Source organism: Nicotiana tabacum, chromosome 4 (genome assembly GCF_000715075.1).
Source record: "Nicotiana tabacum cultivar K326 chromosome 4, ASM71507v2, whole genome shotgun sequence".
Taxonomy (NCBI): domain Eukaryota; kingdom Viridiplantae; phylum Streptophyta; class Magnoliopsida; order Solanales; family Solanaceae; genus Nicotiana; species Nicotiana tabacum.
In genome coordinates, this window is record NC_134083.1 from 46,972,781 (window position 1) to 46,989,347 (window position 16,567).

At 37.2% G+C, this 16,567-nt stretch overlaps 1 protein-coding gene across 2 annotated transcripts; it reads left to right on the forward strand.

Annotated features, from left to right (window-relative positions):
• The first annotated feature begins 7,187 nt into the window (after positions 1–7,187).
• LOC107809565 (phytochrome-associated serine/threonine-protein phosphatase 3) lies at positions 7,188–13,271 on the forward strand. Of its 2 annotated transcripts, none has more exons than XM_075251797.1 (10): positions 7,188–9,051; positions 9,288–9,434; positions 9,532–9,599; positions 10,123–10,180; positions 10,981–11,091; positions 11,174–11,224; positions 11,662–11,805; positions 11,879–11,974; positions 12,060–12,131; positions 12,794–13,271. In XM_075251797.1, the coding sequence occupies exons 2-10, from the start codon at positions 9,381–9,383 to the stop codon at positions 12,875–12,877; spliced, it is 738 nt and encodes a 245-aa protein (XP_075107898.1). In that variant the 5' UTR covers positions 7,188–9,051; positions 9,288–9,380; the 3' UTR covers positions 12,878–13,271. The 2 variants fall into 2 exon arrangements, with proteins under 2 accessions (XP_075107898.1, XP_016489709.1); XM_016634223.2 differs by having other exon boundaries at positions 7,203–7,598.
• Positions 13,272–16,567: the final 3,296 nt, after the last annotated feature.

A 16,567-nucleotide genomic window follows, 5' to 3' on the forward strand; every position in this document is an offset into this window, starting at 1 on the left:
TCTTTTGCCTGTATGACTTTGGTGTCAATTAATGTCTGAATCTTATCCTTCAAAGTACGACACTCATTAATAGTATAACCTTTCATGCCTGAGTAATAGGCACATGTATTGTTTGGATTAATCCACTGGGTAGCAACAACGTGAATGGGAGTGATATAGCCGGCAACCTTCAATCTCTCGTACAACTGGTCTATAGATTCAACAATTGGTGTGTATTGTCTGGGTGGTCTGCGGTCAAAATTTGGTCTAGGTTTTTGATAGTTTTGGCGGGCTGGTGGTGAGTGGTAGTATGCGGGTTGGGTGTTATAGGTATGGTAAGTGGTGGCAGGTTGTTGGTTTTTGGGAGGTGAAGGCTGATATGTGGGTGGAGGTGTTTGGTATGTGAGAGGAGACTTCAGACCTTGGGCTACCATTACTGCACCTACTTCTTTCTTCTTGGAGATACCTCCTGACTTTTGGGCCTTATTTGTGGCTTGAAGTGCTTCAAAATTTGTCACCATTCCGCTTTTGATCCCTTCTTCTATTCTCTCTCCCAACTCGATGATATCAAAAAATTTATGGTTTTCAATAACCATCAATCTTTCATAGTATTGCGGATCCTGAGCTCTGACGAAGAACTTATTCATATGTTCTTCTTCCAGCGCTGGCCTTACTTTTGCAGCTTCAGACCTCCACCGAGTAGCATATTCGCGGAAAGTTTCCGTTGGCTTCTTCTTGAGATTTTGAATGTAGAAAACGTCTGGTGCGTTTTCTGTGTTAAACCTGAACCAATCCATGAAATCTGATGCCATGCTCGCCCAATTAACCCATTTCTTTGGGTTCTGACTGATGTACCAAGATAGGACGTCTCCAGTGAGGCTTCTCATGAACAACTTCATACGGATTCTTTCATCCCTGCCAACTCCTACAAGCTTGTCACAATATGTTCTCAAATGCACCTTCGGATCACCAGTTCCGTCGAACATTTCAAACTTAGGAGGTTTGAAACCCTCTGGCAGTTCTACATCTGGCTGAATACACAAATCTTCATAATTCAAACCTCAATGCCTTTGCCCCCTTCGACACTTTGAACCCTGCCAGTAAGTTTCTTGAGTTCCTCTGCCATGTTCTTGATGAGCAGGTCTTTCTCGGCGGATTCGGGTATATATAGGGTCTGTTGTGGGGTGTGGGGTAAGGCTTTCACATAAATGGGATTGCTTTGGTGGACTCCAGGAATCTAGGCGTAATTGTGGTCATTGGTTGAGTTTTGCGGGTCATGAGTAGGCTGTGGTGCATTCTGAAGGGTGTGGTATATGGTTGTTTGTGGGTATTGAGTTGGGTGGTGATGGTGTTGTTGAGGAGTAGGTATCGGTGGAGGGTTGTGGTTCTGAGAAGGTGTTAAAATTGATGTGGTGCGGGAGGATTCGGTGGTGGGTTTTGATTCTGCGTGTTTTGGGGAGGTGTCGAGTTTTGGGCGTTTGTGTTTTGTTGGTTGATGTGAAGGACATTTAGGGTGAGGGAAAGGTTTGCCAAGTTCTGTACCTGCTCAAATTCCCCTTTTAGTTCCAATATTTTATGTTCCATACGTAGGACCAATTCGTTCTGTGCTAGAGTATTCCAACCGTCCGAGGTTTCAACATTCTTTGCGTTGTCCTTTATGATACCACTTAAATCGTCTATTTTTTCTTTCCCTTTGCTTTTGCCTTTAGGATCACTTGGTGGAGGAGGAGGTGGAGGACCTCTAGATCTAGTATGATATGCGGATGATTCCAGTATGCACATACCAACCTTTGGGGAATGGAATAAACAAAGAAAAGAAAAACAAAAAGGTAACCAAGTTAGTAAGGGATATTGAAATAATGCTTGCAATATTGAACATGTGTTGCAGAATCAGTAAATAAATTCGCGTCCTAATTTGGGGGACCTTGTTGTGCCCGAGGTAGGCCTAAGCGACACATAGACTTGGAGAAAATTGATGCCAATAATTATGTCATTTCATTAATGCGAAAATGGATCAAATCCTTACTAAAACGACAATAATAAAAAATTCACTAATGGCATTTGCCCTATTACATTCGAAATCTAAAACTAAGCTAAAAAGCAGTAAAGAACATCATTTCCTAATCTATTCGGCTCCGGAGGGACCTTCTCCATGCTTGGCCCTCTTGGATCCATCAATCAAGTTCCCCAGGTCGTGCATGCCCAATAGTAGGTAAACCCTTGCTAGGTGCCCTCCCTCAGCGCCTTCCGTATTCTGACAATCTGAGACCCTATTCCTCATCTTCCTTTGAGTTCCATTAACCCTTGCTCCAAATATTCCAATCTTTTCTATTGATTTAGTAGCAATTTCTTTCCATTCGCCGATAGCTTCCGTATCCACTTTGTGTTGTTCCAAATGTCTAGCTTCAGACTCAAAAACCCTCTTGCGTAGCATCCTATACTTGACTTGAGCTTCAGCAACGCCATCGATAACCCTATTTTCTAGATTAATCCCTAGTTTGACATCTCCCGCTATATCATCGACCAACCACGACGGGTAGAAGTATATATGGCCGGCATGGTACCTGTCTGACTCGATAGTGTCTTTCTCTACAATGACCTTTTGATTCCACATATGCTGCGCCTCGAACTTGAATGGAATGATGTTCCTTTTAAAGTCCGCTTTATACTGGACCATGTTGGAAACCCGAGGTATAACCTACTTTATTCTCGCTTGCTTCATTACTCTTATAGGAGAATAAGGATAAATTCCTCTTAACCCGATCAACACTAAATGAGTGGTTTCTCTTGACCTGATGATGAACTCGCTGCTAGGGAACTATTCGAACATCCAATGTACCCTTTCGCCAGTCAAATTGCTGAAGAAACGCACCCAGCTCACAGCATTTCCAGGTTGCACGAACCTATCTGGGATAAATGTCATTCTTTTGGGATGATGGCAGGCTATGTAGTCATGCAATGGTCGTCGCAGAAGTTCCTAACGATATTCACCCCTCTGGAAATGTTCTAATAACCAAACATGTAGCAACAGATTAGAGCCCTCTAAATGCCCATACCCCCACTTGCATCGATCTAGAGCTCGGTACATTTCGGCCAAGATCATGGGGATAATAGTGTAAGTTTGTCCTTCAATTCCTTCCATTAGAGTCCTAGCGACCATGGCTAAACGAGTGTGGATCTTCCCCCTTTTCATCGGAAATATCAGCAACCCCAAGAAACAGACAATGAACACAAAAACTCGGCGGTGTGTCCAGCCCAAAGAAGTAATGGCAAGTTTATCATGGTGAAAGCGATATGACTTGCTATGCCTATAACGTTCATAAAGGAATTCAAATGGTATGTATGACTCTTCAGACAAAGTAATTCATAATTCTTCTTGAAACCCATCATTTTCAAAAAACCGCGGGGAGTGCGATTTTCTGGTACTAATAAACCCGGACTATCCCATGGCAGCCTAGCGAAGCCTCCTATTTTCTCTAAGAGAGGGGTTATATCTACATTACCAAAGTGAAAGACAACTCTTTTCTCATCCCAAAACATAGTGGCGGCCTCAATCAATGCGTTATTTGGCCGGATGTCTAATAAGGAAGGTAAATTTCTAAGGACCCTTTTCACATGATTCTGGTCACTAGGTGAGAGGTTCTTCCACCAATCAAGAAGCAAAGGTGGGATGTTCTGAACCATGCCGAACCTGGGAACTTCGTGCCTTATTTTCTGCAAAACAAATAGAGTTAGCCCCTTCCCCTTCGGGTCTGACTATTTACACATTAATCCTTTGTGGATTGCTTCGCGGGATATCATCAAATCTGGATGGATGAAGAGGACGCCGAAAAGACAACCTTTATTACACCATGGGGAGTGTATTGCTACAAAAATGATGTCGTTTGGCCTAAAGAATGCTGGAGCCACTTATATGACGTCCATAACATGATACACAAGGAGATAGAGGTGTACGTGGATGACATCATCATCAAATCCAAAAGAAGCACAGATCATATAGCATATTTGGGGAAATTATTTGATCGACTTCAAAGGTACAACCTGAAACTGAACCCCGCAAAGTGTGCCTTCGGGGTTCAGTTATTTGCCTCATGAGCCTTGGCCAAATCCGCTTGAAGGTCCTTTATAGTTTCGTCTTTTTGGCCGCAAAGAATCTTTAGTGCGTTCCTCTCCTACGAGACCTTTTGGAGCTCGGTTTCACACTGGCTAAGGTCAGCTCGAAACTTGGCGAAGGCCTATACAAAAAGGAAAACACAAGTCAGATTTAGAGAAAAAGAGAAAAAAAAAGAGTAAAGAAAAGAAGTGCAGTAAACTGATTCTTACCCGAGATAAGAGACGTTGGGCCTCTTCTAAAAGAATAGAAGCGTCACTGATATCAGAGGCATCATCGACTCCAGTAAAGCAATCCCGAAAGGGATCCCCTACGCTAGAGCCTTCACCTCAGGGGTCTTCAACTCTTGAGCTTCCCTTAGTGCCTCCTCAGAAAAAGTGGAAAGAGAAGGCAAGTGACCTGCTGTCATGGTCCCGAGCAAGTTGCTCGGGATGCTCTGATCGATCTTCACAGTCTCAGAACCGTCCCCGTCTGGTGTAGTTGCAGATGGCCGAGAAATGATCTCGACCTCTGGTAATTCGGGATCCTCACCCGATTTCCTTTTGGAAGCCTCCTCGACACGAGGCTTGATTTTATCAGCCGCCGTCGGCTCAGAAGGTTTGGTGACCTCGACGGCTTTTCTAGGTCGGTCCGTCGGTGCCGGGGCATTTTCCTCTTCTTCCTCTTCTTCGTCTCTTAGTTTTTGAACCGAGTCCATCGTGAGAGCAATTACTTTCCTCCTCACCCTTCGAAGTTTGGGCTTGGGGTCCTCGGACTGCGAGGCAGTTTTCCTCTTCTTGTTTTCCCCTGACTTCAGAACTGGGGACTTGGTTTCTTCCTCGCCACTTGAAGGCCTCAAAATGGCATCCTTGGTCAGGTCTGCATGAAAGAAAATTAGTGACAAATGAAGTATAAAAAGAGTTTCAGAACATGAAAAAGGATATCCTTACCGCGGTTCTTGGCCTCCCATCTGCCCTTTGCCAAATCACGCCATGCGCGTTCGGCATAAGTGAAAGTTGAGGCTAACTTTCGAACCCAATCTTCGAGGTCAGGTACCGCTTGAGGCATCCAAGGAATAACTGCATGTCGAAAGGGGATGTCAGGCGAAGTCGAAGAAGGCACGAAGAACAAAGTATAAAAGATCACTTACGGTCAAAGTTCCACTCCTCAAGGAACGACATCTTCTATTCCGGGATAATGTCGCGGATCCTCACCAATATAAAACGGCTCATCCAACCCCGATCCTTATCCTCGTCGATGCTCGAGATTAAGGACTTCGTTGACCGGCGTTGGAGCCTGATTAGTCCTCGGTAGATTTGAGGCTGGTACAACCGCATGAGGTGATTTAGAGTAAACTCTAGCCCCTCGGCCTTGCTAGAGAAGCGCGGCATGATTACTATGCGCCATAGAGAGGGGTGGATTAGGCTGAGGGTGACTTGATATCTTTTACAGAGATCAATAATCACTGGGTCGAGGGGACCCAATGTAAAGGGGTAAGTGTAAACACTTAGGAACCCCTTCACATAAGCGGTGATGCTCTCTTCGGGAGCAGAAATTTGCACCACGACCTCGGGACCCCAGTTGCAGTCCCTCTTCACGGCCTCGAGGTGTCACTTTGATATCGAGCACATGTACATCGACACATGCTTACATCGGCCTGGGATAGACGAAGGATTTTCGACCTTGAAGTCGGATTTTAGAGTATACGGGACGGGAACACATTCATGGGGAAGCGGCTCTATCGGCGCCTTGCCGCCGGACGACCGGGAAGAGGAGCAAGAAGCTTTCTCCTTTTGCGGTACGGTCTTTGAGGTTTTCGCCATTTGTATAAGTAAAGAAGAGCAAAGGAAGATGAAAAACTGGTGGTTTCGGTGCTAACGAAGGTGGCTCTACAGACGACGAAAAGGAGGAGACGAAAAGAGTGAGAATACATAGAGGTTTGATTAGAGCAAAAGTAAAGTTTGATTCAATGAAGGAGTAGGTATTTATAGGTTCACGGCGACAGTTCGGTGGCGTTAGTGGTCGACCGCTAACTGACAAGCATTAATGATTTGGGGAACTAAACTGACGGGACGTTTCGATCACACCCGTCACTTACGTCATAAGGACGATGTCATGATCGAGGTTTCGGAAAATCAAGGCTCAAACCGTTTCTTATCATTTTATTCCAAGAAATGCGGGGACTATCTGTATACGGTCGATATCGGGCATGTCAGATTTCATAGGCACGAGGAGCTGCCTCGAGAGTAAGCTCGTAATAGACAAGGCTCGAGCTCAATGGTAGAGTATGGAGCATGAAGATCGAAGTGCTCGCTGAAGATCGAGACCGAGCATGACCGACTTCGAGTAAGGCATAATAACGGAATGGCAAAATATTAGCAACCGACCGAAGATCTCGACAGAAATCCCGGAACAGATCGAATCAAGCGATTATTGACGCCAATCATGGGATTTATTTCCGTTATTAGAATTGTACCTTATTTAGGATTCCTCTACTATATAAAGAGGGATCCCTTCATTTGTAGGGGGGATGGATTCACTGAAAAACATATACAAAAACGCTGCTCTCTATTTCACTTACTATCTATTACTGTTCATCATTGTTTATTTTCTGTTCTTTACTGTTATTTTTACCCAACCTCGAGACCATCCCGAATCAAGATCGAAAACACTGTTAGAACATTGGTTTGATTTATTTTACTATTTAGACTATACATTCAATTCCTTGTTTATCAATTGGTATTGGATTAAATCACGTATCTTTAAAACCACTAAATAGGTTTAATTGTTACTCGAAATTTATGGTAAACAATTTGCAAAGGATTATTTTATGCTTCGCTTTTGTGTGTTTCAACAGAGTTATTTTTCACATGTCCTGTAACAATATAGTGCATACCTCATCTAGTTTCTTTATGCAAGTGTTGTGGAACTCGTACTGCTCTTTTATTTTTCTAGTTTATTATTTTAAATATTTAGTAGAAAATAATTATACGATATGTAATTATTTTGAATATCTAATAGAAAAAGTCTCGTACTAAAGTCGTGCAGCTACCACCAATTCGAGTCACGTGAATGAAAATGTCATATTTGTATATGTGGAATTAAAATGTTTTGACGCGAACCCAAATTACTCGAACATAAAGCAAATCAAAAAAAAAAAGCGCACCTTCAAAAATGGGTTATGACTGAAAGGGCAAAAGAGTCCCAACAGTACTTCGTAAAATCTCGAGTTTTGCCCAGGGTTTCAAAATCCATTGAATCTGAAGGGAGATACCCCCACCTCTCTCTACTCTCTGTATTCTCCTTTTGGGTTTTGGGGCAGATTCTGAAAGATTCACTTCGTTGTAAAGACTTGCTCTATCAGTCGACTCTTCATTTGGGGAAATAATTGCATTTAGAAACAAATAATTATTTGATTGGCAGAGCAGTAGATTTAGAAAAGGGGCAGATGGATTTGGATCAGTGGATAACGAAGGTGAAAGACGGGCAGCACTTGGCCGAGGACGAGCTTCAGCTCCTTTGTGAATATGTATGCCGTTTCTACTTCAAAAACACTTTTTCCCTTAATGAAAGTTGTTTGATTGGCTAGGGTTTGTTTGCCTGATACCAATATTGGGTTTATCGAATTTTGAATGAATAAATTACGACTTGATGCTTTCAATACTTGGTAGACAGAGTTACCTGGTAGGTAGCAGGTACTCGTGGAATTTAGTTGAGGTGCGCGCATGATAAAATAAATTACGAATTGATGTTACTATGGGTGTAGCCTTAGTTTATTGCTTTTACTTTATGTTCGTGTCTAATTTCAACTTAAGAAAGTTATGTATATGTTTTTTGGGTATGTACCTCACGTGGGTTTGCATTCCCGTTTTAAAGAATCCTGGATTTGTAGCTTGTGCTATTTTGGGAAAATGGTTATTGTAATCTTTTACGTGTTTGCATTATATTGGAGTTATTGCCTAAGGGTTTAATTGTGTTGGTTGCACATTAACCAGATGGGCTCCGATAATTTCAAAAGAACAATGCTTTGTTTAAGCACACATAGTCGGTTTAAGTTATTGGTAAAAACTTTGCAATGACCGAGTATTTCTCCTTTTCTTGCATATGTGCATTTGATTGAAATTCAAGCTGTAATAAACGTGGGTGGTCAATGATAGTGGCTAAAGTTTGTGGCGCTGTGATGATCATAGAGTCTAGCAGTCGGCCCTAAGCCACCAGGGAGAAGTCAGAGTGGATCTAGTTTTAATAGCCTGTGTTATCATCTTCATTGTTTCTCTCTAGCCAATTCCACACCATTTCCCCTTCTTCTCAACTGAATTATGTCTAGCTTATTGACTCGGTGGTTTTTTGTAGGGACATGGGTTTGTCTCCCTCTTTCAAGTAACTTTTATTGATAGGGAGCTTTTCTTTAGTACAATTCCATGTAATCCTGTGACCTAAAGAAGTTAATGCGACAATCAAATCTAAAAGGCGGTTTATGTTTAACACATTTAGTTTCACAGTTTGATTTATCTCTGCCATGGAAAGAAAAAATTAGCTGTACCAAGGGCTTAGGGATTAAGAAAATGTTGTATTGGATTATGTAGAAGTTATTTGCTTATATTTGTGGTTGGAGTGCGGGTGATTGGTCGTATAAAATAGGTCACACTGCTAAGTTTTTCAAGTTTATTTTTGCTCATATATTTGATTCAATTGTTCTTTAATCGCATAGAAAATTGGATTATTTTTTAACATCATATGATGTTTGATTTATAAGTTATTTGGTTTGTTCTCTTGCATATTTCTTATAAGGTTCAGAATTCTAATGTCTGCCTTTTTTTTTTTTGGATATGTGGCTATTCTGTGCTGCTTGAGTGTAAAACAATTTAAAGGGTATATTCTGAAGTATGGTTCATTGCAGCAAAGGATTTCTAAATTTTCCGCTTATATGGGTATTGTTCACAGGAGAATATTCTGATTGCATTTGCGATTAATAACTTGAGGTATATTAGTTTGGTGTCTTCTCCCTGCTTAATAGTTGTATTAATGAAATTTTTGTAGCATTGATGGGCTGTACCTCGGCAGATGTTTTATTTTTTTAGATAAGGGTACCTAGGCAGATGTTGTGGTCCATCTTTTAGCATTTGTGACAATAATGTTCCAGTCGAGCATTAGATGCTGTTTTCCTTGAGAACCCACTATTAATCCTTTATTTGCTTCTAAAACATGTTACTGCCAGGTTAAGGAAATCCTGATAGAGGAGTCAAATGTGCAACCTGTTAATAGTCCAGTTACTGTTTGTGGAGACATCCATGGCCAGTTTCATGATCTAATGAAACTCTTCCAGACTGGAGGTCATGTACCAGAGACGAATTACATTTTCATGGTAAACTTACACTAGATATGGATTGTTATGGATTAGTCAGCCACTACTCTTGTGAAGTCATTCTGATGTAAGATTTTTTTGTTTTGTTTTTGGCCAGGGAGATTTTGTTGATCGTGGATACAATAGTCTAGAAGTTTTTACAATTTTGTTGCTCCTTAAAGCAAGGTATGGACTATGGAATGGAACATTTGAATGCAATTTGATATCACTTGTCCATGGTTCGTGTTTCTTTTCTGCAACAATCAATAGACTTTTTTTGTTGACTGGTATTTCTTAGAAAAGTTAAATTAGGAAAGGCACGGCTCTGTTGCTGTCAGTTTGAAGCTGTGGCTTGAAAATAATGCTATGACCTGGGAACCTTGTAACATTCATGTTTTTCTTTCACTTATTGCCAAAAAAATATATATAATCTGAACACCATTTGTCAAGTTCAAGAGGATTCTGAAAGAAACTACTCCTTTATTATAATTTTGGTTCTGCCAAAATGTTCTGATAGTTCCCCTTTACCTTTCCACTTTGTATAAAATTGTTACCTCATGTTCAAGAGGATTCACATTTCACATTATCTGTGCTGCTTCAGTTAACCAAATGCTCGTGCTGCTTACTCTCTGGATGTTTTTTTTTGTTAAAAGATGAAATGACATTCATTCTTAATTATTTATCTTTCTTGGCTTTTACTTGCCGTCAGATACCCAGCCAACATTACTCTGTTACGTGGAAATCATGAGAGCAGGCAACTAACACAGGTAATGGATACTATCCCGTAAAAAATGCCTACATGTGAAGTATAGGCGATAGATGCTAGGTCTCATAGATGTGGTCAAGATTTTTACCTCTGCTCCCCCCCCCCCCCACACACACACAAAAAAAAAAAAAAAATCTTTTTCCCTTGAAGAAGCAATTGTCTATGCTGTCATTGTGAAGTGTAGGCGCTAGATGCTAGGTCTCATAGATGTGGTCAAGATTAACCATTTGAGAGATCATGGGCTTAAAGCATGCTTCATGAGGGAACTACATGATAAAAAATATCATGCTTCATGAGGGTTTTTCTTCCTCATATAAATGGTGTCTGGACAAGTTTCTAAATTTTTATTATTTGTGTTCTTCTAGTGATTACTTGTTGCCACATTATTAGCTAGGTGTTTTGTTATTTTGGATCCTACCTTTGAAGTTATAGAAAGGTCATTGAGGATGGTTAGTTGCAAAGAGCAACTGGTGTTTCTTTCTGTGCTTTAAAAAAGATTTCTCAACTCACATTTCTGGCTATCTATTTTATTAAGGGAACATACAAGTGGATTATCAAGTTTGCACAGCCAGCACTTTGAATGTAAATTTTTTATTATTTGAATTTTAGTTCAAGGTTTCTTTACTGTTCTTGTTGGTGGTATTACCGCCGCTTAATGCTGCTGCCTGTGGCTTTGTTCCCTTTCCTACTTCAACTTCAGGGAATTTTTTTTCCTCGTAGTGGAGATACATGCTATGTGAAGGAAGCATTTCCTAGATGTGCTATTTTCTGATCAGCTTTGCATTTTACGTGTTATAATAGGTCTATGGATTCTACGATGAATGCCAAAGGAAGTATGGTAATGCAAATGCTTGGCGGTACTGCACCGATGTTTTTGACTATCTAACTCTCTCGGCAATCATAGACGGAACAGTATGTTCTAGCACCCTAGATAAACATTAACCACTTGCCATATTTTCTAATCCTATTAATGTTTGTCTTTCTTCCCATACAGGTATTATGTGTCCACGGTGGACTTTCTCCTGATGTTAGAACTATTGATCAGGTCTGTTGACTTGGACTTGGATGTTTTTACGATTCTGTTTCTTTTTTGTAACAAGTTTCAAATTATTCAAGTGCATGGATTCGATATATCTTCACTGTACTAGAAAGAAATCAACCCTTTTTTTACTCCAAACGGACTCCGATGCAGTTAGTGTATATAAATGTAGGAATGAAGGTGAAAATCTTGCAAGTTGCTTATGTCATGTAATTTAATATCTCACAGCCTGTTGCGTATCTGGAGATTCTGTGAGCTCCTTATCCTCTGTTACTTGGTACTTAAGGATTCACTGGAATTCAGTGTGCTGATATCAATGCTTTTAATTATTTTGTTTCTAATTTATGTTTTTTTTCTTCAATTAGTATCATCTATCTTCTGTATTCAATATGTTGGCACATCTAGAGCTAATGTTTCTTCTTTCTTTGTTAATGATATGGCAGATCAGAGTCATTGAACGCAATTGCGAAATTCCCCATGAAGGGCCTTTCTGTGACCTTATGTGGAGTGACCCTGAAGATATTGAAACATGGGCAGTAAGTCCTCGAGGAGCAGGTTGGCTTTTTGGATCCAGGGTTACCACTGAGGTATGTAAGCATGAGATGTTAATTGTAGTTTTGATTATTGTTTCAAATAATAAATATTATGCATGTTTTGCAGTTTAATCACATTAATAAACTGGATCTAGTTTGCCGAGCTCACCAACTTGTCCAGGAAGGTTTGAAGTACATGTTTCAGGATAAAGGACTGGTGACAGTGAGTAACCATTTCTTTGTTGCGTTGGTCATCTGACGTGTAGCATATAATGAAATTGTGTTACCATTGCTTTTTGTACATGCAGGTGTGGTCTGCCCCCAACTATTGTTACCGATGTGGAAATGTAGCTTCAATATTGAGCTTCAATGAGAATATGGTAGTATTGCTACCATTTTCACGCGTTTGAACCTCTACTTGTTAGCCTGTCTGAGGCCAGGATTGCTTAGCACTGACCTTTCTGTTGCTTGATATCTGCTTATCATTGGGCTGTCACAGTTGTATTCATCTAATTTTATTTATATATTCAAGTCGACATGTGTTGTTATATATGTGTACAGTAAGTCTGCCAATTGTATTGTGAGCACAGGAATTCTTTTTATGTCTAGGACATAATGTCATTCTGATATTTGGAGAAACCTGTTACTCCCTCCGTTTCATTTTGTCTTAGTTTTGCGACAATGTCCTTTAGTGTAGATGAGACGAGTCATAGGACTTGGACACACGTTTAAGAGTTTATGGCCCAGTTTTGATGCCTGAAGCATTTTGGTTGCATTAGGGATGGAAATGAAACTTCTAAGATGAAGGAACTGGAACTGCATGTGGTGTTGGAATAGTAAGCTAGGTGATAGGAAAAATGGAGAGCATATTAGGCAATTGTCATGTCTACTTGTCCTATGGTCCAAGTCTCCAACATTTTGGAATGCATTCTTACTGCTGTCTCTCTTTATCTAAATCCCCCTTGGCATTTATAATTGTAGTGTGTTAGCTCTCTTTATTTCCTTGCTGCTTTCTTTTCTAATTTTTGTATGGTTTTATCAGGAGAGAGAGGTTAAGTTCTTCTCTGAAACAGAAGAAAACAACCAGATGAGAGGTCCCAGGACAGGAGTGCCCTATTTCTTATAAGTGGAACGTTCGCACTTTCTTCTGATGTTATTTCTGATTTCATGCGCCCCTCCTTATCGATGGAAAATTTAAGGAAACTGTCTACCTGGAGGGGACTGAATACGTCGTTTCACAAGATGGTGGTGCATGCCCTAGCTTGTCTGGGCGACCCTGCTGGCTCTGAATAGTTTGTGCTATGTATCTACAATGGCCTTGAATGTTGCTCCCATCTGTTCCATAATTATTTTTACCTGTGTCATATTGGTGATTTGTACCCTGACCAGATTACATTCTTTAGATTTCTTGCTTGCGTTTGGCTAGATGTACATTTTATTTTCTCGTCAACTTTAACTTGAAGATTATTGTTCATTTATAATTCAAGATCGGATAAAAGCTGGGTATATTATGGGGCTAATCAGTGTGATATTTCGTATAACTTAGAAATATGAGAAGTTGCAGCTACTGAGGACGTGTTTCCATAATCAAGTGGTTAAATGTGTTCGCTTCTTTCTTTTGCTTCTGAATAGGTACTTTATCCTTGAAGTAAGATAGTTGAACACCTTTGCAGTTGCATTATCCACAACCTAGTAACGCTGTTTGGAGAGACCTATTTGCATTATCTTAAGTTCTTTGATGTCGGTATTACCTGTATTTTTCAGTTTGGATTGAGATATGGTTAATTGGTATGTAAGGGACAATTTGCTGCCTATTTTTCTTTCTTATTCATTTCAGTCATTTTTCTTTTTTGGATAATCCACTAAGCTGTGTACAAGTTGCCCCCTAATCCGGATTGAACAGAATCAATCTATGCAAAGCTGCCTATCATTGCCTAGTTGTTTTAGCCATTTGCTAAACTCTTTTTTTGGGGCTTTGAATTTAATGCTTGGCAATGAGGTTCTGTTTCCTTGTAGAAGTACGTAGTATGTACTTCTAACGTGATCGTTGTTCTCTTTTCTGAAGTGAAGCCGTAAGAATTTATATCGCCCGCTATTCAATTATTAGAAAGCATAACATAGAAACTAATTATCAATTGCAAACTGATTCACGCTTTGATCAATTCTTTGCAAAATGGAGCGCTGTTTAAGTTGCATACTTGTAGATATGGATTTTTCATGGGTTGGTTTGGTTTGATTTTTATCTAGACCAATACTAAATTCGCTATCTCGGTTTGTTAAATATACAAATCCAACCAAAGCAATAAATTCAGTTTTTTGGTCTGTTTTTTTTTTCATGTGAAATACAAATTTAATTCATTCAATCTATTAGAGTTTAAGATACAATTTTTCATGTGTTGGTATATGTTTAGCAAGAAGAACAAATCGATTGACCTATTATCTATGGCAGCATCTATATGTGATTATCTTTTTATAAATATGGTCAAAAATAAATCTTTATTGTCTTTTATCGGCTTAAAAGAGAAGGAAAAATACATTAATAATACTAGTATAAGAACCCGCGTGATGCGCGGATAATTTGACAGAATATTAATCTTATAAAATTATGATCTAATATATCATATTAACTTAATAAATATTAGTTGTATTTTATTATTTAATATAGTGTCCAAAAATATAACACAATCTATACAAAATTAAAGGATACACATCATATAGTAATCAAATAAATTATTTGATCCTTTTTATTTTTATTATTGAATTAGCAAGTACTTAGCACTATTGATAATTTTCTTGAGTGTTATTTATTTATCTTTTATTTTTTAACTAATTTAAAATATAAATATCATAAAATTATCTCTATCCCCCTCTTTTCGTACATTCCTTTCTACTGATACTTATTTGATTAGTTTTCAAATTTTGTATGTGTGTGTGTATATATATATATATATATATATGTGCTTATCTTATGTATAACATCCTAATAGTATCTTTATATTTTTGTATTTATCATTTGAATTGAAAGTTTCTTTATTTTTTTATTTTGTTTTTTATTTTTAAAATAATTCTATAACTCCAACTTGAAACTACTCCACAATTTGAATGGATAATTTTTATTATATATTTTTATTTTTTTATTATAGCTAATTTATATATATATATATATATATATATATATATATATATATATATATATATATATATATATATATATATATTAAATATTTATAAAACTTCAACTTGAAACTACTCCCCAACTTGATGGGTTATTTATTTTTCCCTTTTTATTATATATATTTTCATTTTTTTATTATATCCTATTTTTTTATTTTAAAATATTTGTAAAACTCCAACTTGAAAGTTGAAACTACTCCCCAATTTGAATGGGTAGTTTGTTTTTCCTTTTCCTTTTTATTTTTAATTTTTTATTATAGTTAATTATAAGATATCTTTATTTATTAATTTAAATAAAGTAACCAATTAATTCAAAATTTAAAATTCAAAGATTTTTAGTTAGAATAGAAGTAACCAAAACTATTCCCCAACTTGAATAGGTAGTTTTTTTAATAATATTTTCGTTTTTACTGTAGCTAATTTAAATTTTTCTTATTTTTTTAAATTTTAAAAATAATTTTAAAACTCCAACTTGAAACTACTCCCCAGTTTGAATGCCGCTTGAAAAATATTTTATCTTAACAACACCACTTGACCTTTTGTATTTTTATTTGAATTGAAAGTGTTTTTATTTTAAAATAATTTTAAAACTCCAACTTGAAACTACTCCCCAATTTGAATGGGTATTTCTTTTATTTATATATTTCCGTTTTTATTATAGCTAATTTTACATTTTTATTTGTTTTTTTTTATTTTAATATATTTTTAAAACTCCAACTGGAAACTGCTCCCCAATTTGAATGGGTATTTTTTTTATTTATATATCTCCATTTTTATTTTTTTTATTTTAATATATTTTTAAAACTCCAACTTGAAACTACTCCCCAATTTGAATGGGTAATTTTCTTTCGATTTTTATTATAGCTAATTATAATATATCTATATTTATTAATTCAAATAGAGTAACCAATTAATTCAAAATTTAAAATTCAAAAGATGTTTTAGTCAGAAAGGTAGTTTATTTTGTCTTAAAACTCCAGCTTGAAACTACTCCCAAATTTGAATTTGCAATTTTTTTTTTCAATTTCGTTTTTTATTTAAAATAATTTTAAAACACCAACTTTGTTGGAGCTTTATCCTAAAAATCTATTTCTTTATTTTCATTTATTATTTTAAAATAATTTAGAACTCCAACTTGAAACTATTCCCCAACTTGAATAGGTAGTTTTATTTTATTAATATTTTTGTTTTTTTATTGTAGATAATTTATTTTTTCTTATTTTTCATTTTTTAATTTTAAAATAACTTTAAAACCCCAACTTGAAACTACTTCCCAATTTGAATGAGTAGTTATTGTTTTTATATTTTCATTTTTTTAATATAGCTAATTATAAGATATCTATAATTATTAATTATTAATTCAAATAGAGTAACCAATTAATTCAAATTTTAAAAAGGTAGTTTATTTTGTCTTAATAATGCTACTTGGCTTTTTGTGGTTATGCCACTTGTCTTAATAATGTGTTTTTGCCTCTCCTTTTATTATATAATATTATATTATATTATATATAGATAGATATTTGAATTTGCAATTTTTTTATTTTTTTCAATTTCGTTTTTTATTTAAAATAATTTTAAAACACCAACTTTGTTTGAGCTTTATCCTAAAAATCTATTTCTTTATTTTTATTTATTTATTTTC

Excerpts from the sequence above, each read along its gene's own strand:
- LOC107809565 (XM_016634223.2), top strand. The coding sequence starts at position 7,518 with ATGGATTTGGATCAGTGGATAACGAAGGTGAAAGACGGGCAGCACTTG. Across the intron at positions 9,435-9,531 it reads AGACGAATTACATTTTCATG|GGAGATTTTGTTGATCGTGG; the intron begins GTAAACTTACAC and ends GTTTTTGGCCAG. Across the intron at positions 11,975-12,059 it reads AGGATAAAGGACTGGTGACA|GTGTGGTCTGCCCCCAACTA; the intron begins GTGAGTAACCAT and ends TTGTACATGCAG.